Raw genomic sequence first — 12,505 nt, forward strand, 5'->3', positions numbered from 1 at the left:
GCTCTATCTCCACCTTCTGTCCAAGTCCCCAATGTGGTTGGGGATTTTGCAGAGCAGTGTTGGCAGCTCTGCACATGCTCAGTTTTCAATGAGTTTCTACGCTGAGCATTTCCTCCCCATCACATCTGAGCAGCCCATGTGACTAGAGGCACACACGTGGTAAATGACAGCCCACTCCCTCCCTCCTCCTCCTCTATGCCCACTAACCAGCTAAATACAATGGGGTGGGATATTACATGTAGATTAATGGAGGCTTCACCTCCCTGTTATTCTAAGACAACAATAACAATTTGATAGATTTGTAAAACAGTTTATGGATATTATTTTTACTCCGTATTCCAAAGGCTGCTTTTTTTTTTTTTTTAAACATGTGACTAGCAGCAGAGGCCTAGAAGCTCCTGCTGCTTATGTTTCCCTGCAGACAGGCTGGGAAAGTGCTGGGTCACGTGACAGCTGTATATCATAATAATAATAATATATCAGCTGTATATCATTAAGGACAGTGCCAAAATCCACATACAGAATTAGAAGGACAATGTAAATTAAAGTGTGTTTAGTATAACTTTAATACACAATAAAAAATGATGGCAAAATGGTAATGGATTTGGCTTTGCCGTGAGCCAGGCAATATAAAGGTATGCTAAAAAAAAAAAAAATAATGACAGAGATGGTCAAACATCTTTTCCATACTCTCATAAGAACTGTAGTATCTGGCTAACTGTAGCCACCTGATGCTACCCAATGATAGAATATTTACTTCCTGCGATGACTGGGTCATTGACACTGTGTTTATTTATTGTTGCAGCCAATATGACAGCTATTGATCCCAGCTGTCACCAATAAATAATGATGTACTCTACAAAATTAAAGTCTACATGTCCAGCTGTAAATCTACAGCCATTGAATATTGGCACATAAGAATGGTCGTTAAATGTACAATTTATATATTCTAAGAATGGAACATGTAAATAGGCAATCCAATTGAAGAACATGTCAGCATAAAGAAAGTATTGTGTTCCAGAATTCTTTAATTCTTGGGTATACATCATTTTTACTGGAACACTGTCGTTTCCTCAGTAATCCTTGTAAGAGACAGACCTAATTGGTAAAAAAAAAAAAAAACTAAAAGGGATATAACACAGACAACAAAACCTACTTGGGTTTTGTTTAGTATAGCTTGGGCATAGTTTTAAACCAATCTAGATCGGAGACAAAAAAAAAAAAAATGGTAAGGCTTCCAAAGTATTAGAAATTTTGATAGCCGTCACCATAGCAAGTGCCCCAAATTATTATTATTATTATTATACAGGATTTATTTAGCGCCAACAGTTTGCGTATCGCTTTACAAATGGAAGATTTCCCTTCACCTCCTGTTTCAGTAGCAACTGCAACATTTTGTATTTCCTACATTTTCATTCTTATTAGAGTGACTACAGAACTAATAATAAAAGGGGAATTTTCAGAATGGGGACACAATAAAAATCTGACAGAGGTTCTAACCCCTAAACTATTAAATTGTTTTGCACTGGAATGGGACTTTTGAGGCGCAATATACATCTAAAAACACCATTTAATATCAATAATCATAAAATGGATTTCCCACATTAATCCACAACATTTAATAGAATATCCAAATGTAGCACAAAATATTAAAACATCAATGTGATAAAGTAAAACATTGTATCAGGAATGACTGATTTCTTGTGGCCCGATGCAATTCATGGACTTGATCCACTTCTTCTGGAGCCATCAAAAACACTTTTTCACATAGTAATCAAAATAAAAAAACAATCAAAAATGTATTATCCTGGTGATTCCCCTCCCCACCATTACCGGGATGATGGATTTTGAATAATTTTTATGTTTTTTGTTTAGATTATTATGTGAATAAGTGCTTTTAATGGCTCCTGAAAAAGTGGATCAAGTCCATGAAACACGTCGACCACAAAGAATCAATCATTTCTGACACAATGTTTTGCTTTATCACATTGATGTTTTAACATTTGTACTACATTTAGATATTCTATGATATTTTGTGGATTAATGTGGGAAATCCATTTTATGATTATTAATATCAAGTAAATGGTGTTTTTAGATATAAAGTTGTGCCTGAAAAGTCCCACTCCAGTGCATTTTTCTTTTGTTTGATGGTAGAGAGGGATGTGGCACTATTCTTTACTTAACCTTAACTTTACTTGATTACTTAACCATTTTGGCTGGAAATCTACTCTAATACAGCTAAACTGTAATTTGATTCATGACTAGTGATGACTGGTTTTCTTACTGAAAATAAAAAAAAAATAAAAAATCACAAGAAAACTGACCTAACACACATATTAACCAGTTCCTTTGCCTTCAGGGATTTTATGGGCTCTGCTGTTTTAGTATATACTGTATATATTTTTTTCCGCTCTCAATATGTACCAACTGCAAATCTTAGACATTAGATATGGGTGCTGCCACTGCTGACTTGTTTTTTTTTCTAGGTGAAACACAGAGGAAGGAAACATAAGGATTTCCTAACTGCACCTACCAAATTCAGATACAAATCAGCAACACAGCAGATCCAATATTAATTAAGTTGACCATTACTTATGATGTATTCTGATGTCATATATTGGTTGTCACTATCTTAATGAATAATCAAATTGTATTATAAAATGTAAAAGGGTGCAGAGCTTACCATCAGATGTTGGGCATAGTAGATCCATTATAACAGAATCTGCTCCTTTAGTGTACACCACTACCTTATTTGCCAGTGGATGGCGAACTACGATAGACATCCTTTTTCTGACAGAATCAAATGGTAGAATGTGCAGCAGCTGAAATGTCAAGGACCCAATAGTGCCCAGTTCTACGGTGACTTGATCAGGTGTCCGGGACATAAGAATGCATTTATAAGCTCTGGCAGCATGTACCAGTGCAGCTTCATCAGGAGACTCGGCCTCATAGTCCACCTCACATGTGCCAGGCTTATCTTGGTCATCAACAGGATCTGTAAGGTCAGATTTCTCCAGGCCTTCCAGCAATGTCTCCCCGGTAGAGTCTAAGCTGGCCTCCAAGGTTTTGTCCCCCTCAACAGGAGAAGTCAACTTCATTTTGCTAAAAAAGGGCAGTTTATACACAAAGTTATTGGAGGATTCTGAAGAAGAATCTTTTGCACCCAGAAGTGAGGTTGCGGTTATCTTGCGGACAGAGAACCTCTGAAACATCTGCTTGATTTCCTCCAGGGATTTCATTGGGCTTCGTAATAGTGATGGCATTCTTCCCTGTTTGCAAATCATAAAGGCACAACAATTACACGCTAATGTAACTGCAACAGATTCTGATCAAAGGTAAGGCAGTTGACACTTGTCACCTAAAAGAAGAAGGATTCCAGGTATGTATATTTTATACATAGTTACACTGGTCCAGCTCAGACCATTGCCACCATGTATATACACCATACCTGACCGAAGCTGAAAATCACTGAGGTAGACACTGCTACTCCAGTGATCTCCACTTGCTTCCAGACCCTGTGCCGAGCGGCTGGGCTGCTGCATTCTGAACCCAAGAGGTCGGCCACTCAGCAGAGGCGTCATTCAGATAATGCTTTGTATTTTCTAAACGAATGCAAAGCATTCCCTGATTGGACGAGGTGGAGCAGTAGGGCAATGATGTCACTATGTATTAAATATCCATACCTTGCAGTCACCTTTAAATAAGCACATAAAAGTCAAGGCTATAGTATATACTTGTAACACTAACGAGTCACATGACATCAGGGAGAGAAAATGGCAAATTGGGCTCAATTTGGACATTTTCACTTAGGGGTGTACTCACTTTGTTACCAGCGGTTTAGACATTAATGGCTGTGTGTTGAGTTATTATGCGGGGACAGCAAATTTACACTGTTATACAAGCTGTACACTCACTATATTGTAGCAAAGTTCATTTCTTCAGTGTTGTCACATGAAAAGATATAATAAAATATAATATATAATAAAATAAAATATTTACAAAAGTGTGAGGGGTGTACTCACTTTTGTGAGATACTGTGTAGTACAGGTGGCAGATGGCTTCCTTTTATAATGAGCACTGAAAATCATTCCTCATACAATGCACATTTTGACATCAGCTCCTTCCCTAGCTTGTGCCCAGCCTTGTTTTGCTCAGTCATATCTCCAGTCACTGGGACAGTATGACAACATAAACCCTAATTTGGGTACCTAATAGAGTGTGAAGGTATTAAGCCTCGTACACACTAGTAGTTTTTCTTCATTCAACCCAGCAGAGCTGAACAAAAAAAAAACTGACAGCTCAGGAGGAGCTGCTGTACTAACTATTCAATATTAGTACAGGGATCTCCCTTGCTGTTCTAATGTGTTCTGACAGGGGGGGCTGCCCCTACACCAGAACACTCTAGTCCGGCCATTGGCTGAGAACGCCGATCGGCAGACCTTTTTTTGGTCATGCCCCTTTGACAGAAGCCAGCTGAACGACTGACTCCAGTACACACAGGCCGAAAGTCAGCCGTTTTCTATTAACTGGCCGATGCCACTTGACATTTAGCAAGTGTGTACTAGGGTTTATTTTATTTTTATTTTATTTATTTTAGGTACTTATATAGCGCCGTCAATTTACGCAGCGCTTTACATACACATTGTACATTCACATCAGTCCCTACACCCTCAAGGAGCTTACAATCTAAGGTCCCTAACTCACATTCATACATACTAGGGCCAATTTAGATAGGATCCAATTAACCTACGAGCATGTCTTTGGAGTGTGAGAGGAAACCAGAGTACCCAGAGGAAACCCACGCAGACACAGGGAGAACATGCAAACTCCAGGCAGGTAGTGTTGTGGTCGGGATTCGAACCAGCGACCCTTCTTACTGCTAGGTGAGAGTGCTACCCACTACACCACTGTGTCGCCTAATGTTTTGTTGTGGTCTTTACTTTGCCCTCGATTCCTATATTAGTGACACGGTGTAAGTCAGGGTGTGACAGGGTGCCACTGGAACAGGAGTAAGCTCTGCACTGGGGGCACATCTACAAAAAAAAAAAAATAAATATTCTAAACCTTTTCCACTCTATACAAGAAAAAGACATTTTGGCTGGTGTCAGAATGCAAACATCATTATGCCACCATGTATTCATTATCAGGAACAAACATACCTTCTGCCGGGGCTGATTAGGTAATGACACCACCACAGTGTTGCAGATGGCTAAAGCAAGAAAGAAGTCCAGGATGTATGAGGCCTCCAATGTCATCTCTTCACAATGACTGGAGAGATACAGAGCCGGAGGGCTGATCTGGTAAAACTTTCCCTCTAGTTCAGGATCTGGAAACACATCCTTCTCCTGGTAACCGAATGCAAACAAGTCAGTTACTACCTTGTAATGGATTTTCTGACAAAATCTCAACATTGGAACAGTGTCAATATAAGTAAAATAAGAATGATACTCTTCCCTGGACAACCTTTTAACAAATACGTTAAAATGAATTATACATGTGATTAAACAAGATGTGTGGATATAATCGGTTAACACTCTCCTATTAGGGGAAAAGTTGGTATATCAACACAGGAATTGTCCTAACAAATTTTCTAAAATATGGAACAAATGGCTAGAAACTCCAGGCCTGGTTCCAACCCAATTCATTGTGGATAGATATGTATTCCTTATGCAGCTAGCATCAAGATGATACTAAAGTCTTGTGTGTCTCCCTGTGTCCATTCAGAAAGGCCCCACCCCCTTTCTCTCCTGATTGACAGCAGTGGGAGCCAATGGCGCTGTGGCTGTGTCTCAGCCAATCAGGAAGGGAGTCTTGAACGGCCGAGGCAATCGTGCACATCGCTGGATCGAGATGGGGCTCAGGTAAGTATTAGGGGGGCTGCTGCAAACTGAAGGCTTTTTTTATCTTTATGCATAGAATGCATAAAGATAAACCTTCTACCTTTAGAATGACATAAAAGTTTCTCACATATACTTGTTTTAATCTTATTTTTGTTTTTTTTCACATTTCTTCAGTTATTTCCTGGTTTCCAAGCTTAGGCAAATGATGTGATAAATGCCAGGAGTCTTCAGGAGGAGATGAGAGGTTGTGCCTACTAAGCACACTCTCCTAGCTGCATGCCTGAGTGAAGAGCAGATGGATTCCAGGAATTAAGTGATACATGAATCATCTGCCCTTACTCAAGATGGCCACGGGCAGAAATTCTAAGGCGGTGTTTTTTAAAGTGGAGTTCCGACAAAATTTTTTTTTTTTTTTTTAAAGCCAAATACTGCAGCTGCTGACTTTTAAAATATGGACACTTACCTTTCCAGGGCGCCAGCGATGTCGGCACCCGAAGCCGATCTGTCGCTCGGCTCTTGGGTGCTGCCGCCGCCATCTTCAGTAAGGGAATCAGGAAGTGTAGCCTTTGCGGCTTCACTTCCCGGTTCCCTACTGCGCATGCGCGAGTTGCGCTGCGCAATCCGGATGGTTCCTGCTGTCTCTGGGTCCCATGTGTTTCCCAGCAGACAGCGGGGGGGGGGGGGAGGGGCGGTAAGTGGCGTAGATACCCGCAAATTCTGCGGCTATCTATGCCCGAAAGTGGGTGCAAATACCTGCATTATACAGATATCTGCACCCCCTTCCCCCCGAAAGGTGCCAAATGTGACACCGGAGGAGGGGAGTGTTCCGAAAAGAGGAAGTTCCATTTTTGTGTGAACCTCCGCTTTAAGTGATTTTTCAGCAAAAAAAAAGAAGGATGGAGACATAGATGGATGCGTGAATTTGTTTTGAATATTAAAAATGTATTAAAATGTGTTTTTGCTTTGTGGTGCTCAGATACAGTGTAGTTCCGCTAGGAGTAATAAATGCTGGCTCTCTACTGGTCTTAAATAAATAATAGGCAATAACTGATTAACTTTCTCCATCAGTTAGTAGGCCCTTGGTTCTATATTTGGGTACTAATTCAGCTTTGATGAGAAGCATTCCCACCCCTTATAATTAGAATTATAATTACCGTATTTATCGGCGTATAACACACCACTTTTTTCCCCTGAAAATCGGGGGCAAATCAGGGGTGCGTGTTATACGCCGATAGCGTACCTCACCGAGCCGTCATCTCCTCTCCACTCGGCTCTCACGTGTCACACACACACACACACACACACACACACAATCCCGCCTCTGCCACCGGCATTGGACCAGTGTTCTGCCTATCACAGGAGCTGGTCCAATGCCGATGGGGGAGGCGGAACAGTGTGTGTGGTAGACGCGAGAGCCGAGTGGAGAGGCGATGACGGCTCGGTGATTTCCTGATTCAGGCTGCTGGTGAGGCTGCAAATGACGGTAGTTTTAAAAAAAGGCATTAATCAGGCTGCATTGAGGACTATAATCAGGATGCATTGATCAGGCTGCATTAAGGACATTAATCAGGCTGCAGATGGACATTGATGGGCACTGACCTTTAATTTGCTTCAAAGTTGTTTATTTTAAAAATATGTTTTTTTCCTGAAACTTCCCTCATAAAATTATGGTGCGTGTTATACGCCGGCGTGTGCTATACGCCGATAAATACGGTAATAAGTATATTACGGGAGTTTATTGGTGATCAATTAATATCTCAATGCATAGGTGCTGATACAGCACCTCTATGATCAGGCGGTTGCTTAAATACCAAACTTTGACTTGCATATTGTGTTCCAAGGGGAGATGCAAATATTTAAACAGTTCTATTTGTCTCTGCTCACCCTCTGTATGAATGCAAAAGTATTGTAACATTTTTTTTAAATTATTGAGTGAGGGAAGGGGTGGAAGAGCTGAGTTTGTGATTTATTGTGCCAAGAAAACTTTATTGCAATAAAAATGATCTGACTTAAACAAAATTTAAAAAATTCGACAGATTTACAAAAAAGCATCACAAGGCTATAAAACCTCACTATTGATAAGTACAAACCATAGGGCTGCTGAAAGCAAAATGTCTTGGATGCGGCAGAGAACCAGTTCCATCACCTTCTCCTCTCAGTTCTAAACCACTTGCAGAGAGCTTGTTTAGGGACTTGTTGCTTGGCATGCTCCTCACTGATTTGGGGCTTTGACTCTTGCACTTGAAAGCTGCACTTCTGGAGGAGAATGGATCCACAGATTCTTCACAGTGTAGATCAGGATCTTGATAGGACTGCAGTCGCTTGGCTTTAAAAGCAAAGGCAACACTATGAACTTAAAGAGTATGTAACCCCAGAATTTCATATTCTTGATATGTGCCTGCTGTACCATGTACTTGTATGAAAAAGCATCCTGCTGTTCTCTTTGTATTGCTTTCTTTATGTGAAATCCCTGGTGCTCCTGTCAGTCCCTCTGCTTTCCTATTAAAAACTGACCACACTAAGCAGGGTAACACACCGTGGTCAGTTCTCTAGCTATGCTGGGAACTCAGCATGCTCTCTTCGAATAATCAGACTTGTCGTGACAACTCCACCCCCCCTTCTCCCCACACAACCATTCACTGGGAAGATCAGTGTGCTTTTGCTTTACTTCCCTGAGCTCATATGCAACAGAGAACAGAGGGTATGTTATGTGATCACTTATAAAAAAGCAAAAAAAAAAAAAAAAAAAAAGGTATTTAAAATGTTTTATTCTATACATACATACATACATACACACACACACACACACACAAATGTTTTGCCTTTCATTTCTAATTTAAACTGAATGGGTTTTTTTTTTCAGGATGATCGTTTACAATCACGTTAATGAATGTGTTTTACAAAGCATTGTAAAACACATAAAACAAAGACAAAAAAGAGCAGAGCATAGTGACCTTTGCGTATAATAAAATCATAAACCCTTTAACAATAAAATGCACTCAATAGCATACAGGAATGTAGCTTGGACATTTTTTTCCCCACAGGCTTCGGTGTGGCTGAAGTAGTGATGGGCACAGTAGATACCCAGAATGCCATTTACCAAACGGGAAAGACATCAAATAATTAGGACCCATGTGTTTAATGCACATTAAACAAAAGTACACAAATTAGCTATCGTCAAAGGGCGTGATGAAGTGATGACGAAATGCGTCAGGGCGTGACCACGCAGCAACCAACGTCGTTGGATTCCCTGCTTGCCCTACCCGAGAACACTGCCGTAGCGGTGAGAGGTAGACAGGAGATAACGACCTTTGATGCATAGTTGTTACATGCTTTTTATAATCTGTTACATTGTAAGTGCACAACCATAAGGGAATATTTTTAAATAAACACCTTCTAATTACTGGATTACGCTATGTGCATTCTTGTCCTTTGCTTGTGATAAGCAACAATCTAGATGAAAATATGCAGGGTGTGCTGACAGCAACCTTTTAAAGGCAAGTGCATAACCCAGTATTATCTGGTAAGTGGATTACCTTGGGGGAGTGTTACACACGCAGTGTGGTGAAGGTGATCGTCTTGAACAAAAAAACTACAACGATTTTTTTCTTTGGCGGACAATTTTATATTCACATTTGCTCATGGTCATTGATAAAGTGGACTTTTCAGCAATCTTAAAAATACTTCAGTATTTTTAAGATTGCTTTTAAGAATACTTTTTAAATGTTTTGGTATTTCTTTGCGCTAACATATGTCTGGATAATATATATTACCAGGATAATGCCAGCACCTACATGCATCATCCCTGTATCATAGTTTTCAGCCAGTGATTCTCTTTCAGGCAGAAATGATCTGAGGGGCTAATAAGCCACACGATCACTTCTACGAGAGGCAAAAAAGGGCCCCACCCCCTCCCGCCGGCGCCTCTCCCGGGCTCTCCGGTCCCATTGCGGAGGCCGGGAATGATGCAGCCGGAGGCAATGGTTGCCCTGTACAGAGAGAGAGGAGTTAACGTTGTTCCCCTCTCTCTGTAACCCTGGAAACCGGGAATGATGAGTAGTTAGTCGCTTCCGGTTCCGCTCCTTTGTTTACCTGGCCACCAGCAGCCAGGAAAGCAGCCGATCGGACCGATCTCTGTTTGATGGGCTGCATGGGGGGGGCCAGAGGAGAGATTTTTCTCCATAAAAAGGACCTATCATGGCCCATGCGGTCAGTAGGGATGCTGTTCATTCCTTGCGATGACAAAGTTAGTACAAAAAATAAAAGCGTCCCCGTCGTACTGTACTTACACGCAAATGCGAACGCATACGTTGCTCCCACGCGCATATATAAACAGTGATCACACCACACATGTCGAGGTATTGTCGCGGATGTGAGAGCAAGAGCAATAATTTTTGCACCAGACCTTATGTGCAACTCTAAACTGGTAAAAGGTGTTTAAAGCGTCGGCTATGGAGAATTTTAAACACCGCAGTTTGCTGCCATTCCACGGGAAGACGCAATTTAAACCATGACATGTTAGGTATCTATTTACTTGGCGTATCATCTTTTACATTATGCAAAAAAATTGGGCTAACTTTAATGTTTTGTTTTAATTCATGAAAGTGTTTGTTTTCCAAAAAAATTACGTTTGAAAAACCGCTGCGCAAATACTGTGTCACATACAAAGTTGCAACACCCACCATTTTTTTCTATAGGGTCTCTCCTAAAAAAAAATTATATATATATATATATATATATATATATATATATATATATATATATATATATATATATACACACACACATACACACACACACACACACACACACACACACATATATATATATATATATATATATATACACACACATATATACACACACATATATATTCTATATATATATTCTATATATATATATATATATGTAATGTTTGGGGTATCCAAGTAATTTTCTAGCAAAAAAAAAAAGGAGTAGATTTTTACATGTAGGAGCGAAGTGACAGAAATTGCCTAGGTACGAAGTGGTTAAAAATGCACTAAAAATGTATCTCATGTTAAAATGGATATTACAACACTTACAACATTCTTTGCTTGTCTAAAAAAAATTAGTCTAGAACAGCCCTATAGAAATTACGCCTAAATTTTACATGATGAGCAAGGGGTGAATTTTCATACAGAGCCAGAAGCACCGCTGCCATCTGACACGTTTGGATGTGTCGAATAGCGTGTCTTCCTTTAGTGCTACTAAATCCCTACAGGACACAATATTATATTGCTTAGATTTTCACAATGAGCACTAAAGTATATTCAATAAAGCTGTACCATTGGCTTCATGGGAATATTCCACACCCGCAATGCTGCATCTACGGAATACCATCTTGTTCTCTGTAAGAGTGCCAGTTTTGTCTGAGAAAATGTACTGCACTTGGCCCAGGTCCTCCGAAATGTTCAGCGCCCTGCACTCAATCAAAGAATCAGACTTTTCACAGTAGAAATCTCGGTCGTTCTGGATGAAGTACATTTGCCCCAGTTTAACAATTTCAATGGAAACGTAGAGGGAGATTGGAATCAACACCTAAACATAAGCAAAATAGTTTAACAATAACAAAAAAAACCCCAGCAAACTGAAGTACTAATAAAACCCTAAAGTTTTGGCCACATGGTAAAAATAAACAAATGTGTACCAACAGATACAAAACACATAATCTAAACTCACTGCATCAAATCACTAACAGGCATTCCCCATCAGAATCTGTGAATGGTTTATGAAAATCGAATGTGGCTTGTGGCCAATTGCAATTGGATTTCAGCTGTCTAGCAGGGCTGAAATCAGAAATTGGTTGCTGTGAACACCACTTTCATTTGTACTGTATAACAACAAAAAAAAATTTTCAAATTGCAAAAGACAATCTTACTTTGGCGTGACCATGTTTTAGATCTTGTTCACACTGAGCTCATATAAGGGTACCCCCATGGAGGGCTTTGTTTACCAGCGTTGGTGTTCTGTGCATCCCTGTGCGGGTAAACATGGCATACCGGACGGTGCCGATCCCTACTAAAACTACGCTCCGGGTCTGGGTGGCGGCCAAGCAGCGGTTCATTCAGGAGACACGTTGGTCCCCAGTACAGATTCTCTGGGGGAACCCTACTCTGGCCTATTTTAGAACGGTCCCTGACCCACAAGTTTGGGCTAGGTTCGGTATAAAAACTCTGCGGGACATCATGCCAGACGGTACGCTTTTAACATACGCTCAGCTCCGTTGAGCATTTCACCTACCAGGATGGATGTTTTTCAGGTATCTCCAGATCCAGCATGCTGCCAGAGCTCAGTTCCCCTCTAGGCCCCTACTCCAACTAGACCCTGTTGAGAAGGTCCTATCACAGGAGGGGCTTCAGAAGCTGCTCTCTGTATTATAAGGGACCTTGCTTAGGACCGATTCCCCCAAGAATGAAAAGCTGTGGGACCTCTGGAAGGCTGATATACCTTCCCTAGACAGGGAGGACTGGGAGGACTCATTAGAGCAATGCTCTAAGTTAGTTATCTCGTCACGGGACAAGTTGATTCAAGTGAAGCTACTACATAGGGTATATTACACACCAGCCAAGCTCCACAAAATGTATCCAGCCAGGTACCCCCATTGTCCACGTTGCCTAGTCCAGATGGGTACTCTCCTTCATATG

The 12,505-nt window shown here is 40.7% G+C and overlaps 1 protein-coding gene across 1 annotated transcript in view; it reads right to left on the reverse strand.

Annotated features, from left to right (window-relative positions):
- The window catches only part of ATP10D (ATPase phospholipid transporting 10D (putative)), a 139,569-nt gene that overhangs the window by 43,711 nt on the left and 83,353 nt on the right, over nucleotides 1-12,505 (reverse strand). Inside the window, exons 9-12 of the mRNA XM_073608486.1 lie at nucleotides 11,147-11,399; nucleotides 7,931-8,166; nucleotides 5,160-5,345; nucleotides 2,684-3,269 (exon numbers count right to left, since the gene is read on the reverse strand). Coding sequence (XP_073464587.1) covers nucleotides 2,684-3,269; nucleotides 5,160-5,345; nucleotides 7,931-8,166; nucleotides 11,147-11,399 — 1,261 coding nt within the window. The remainder of the gene's footprint in view (nucleotides 1-2,683; nucleotides 3,270-5,159; nucleotides 5,346-7,930; nucleotides 8,167-11,146; nucleotides 11,400-12,505) is intronic.

Source organism: Aquarana catesbeiana, linkage group LG01, assembly GCF_042186555.1.
Source record: "Aquarana catesbeiana isolate 2022-GZ linkage group LG01, ASM4218655v1, whole genome shotgun sequence".
In the NCBI taxonomy this organism is placed as follows: Eukaryota; Metazoa; Chordata; class Amphibia; order Anura; family Ranidae; genus Aquarana; species Aquarana catesbeiana.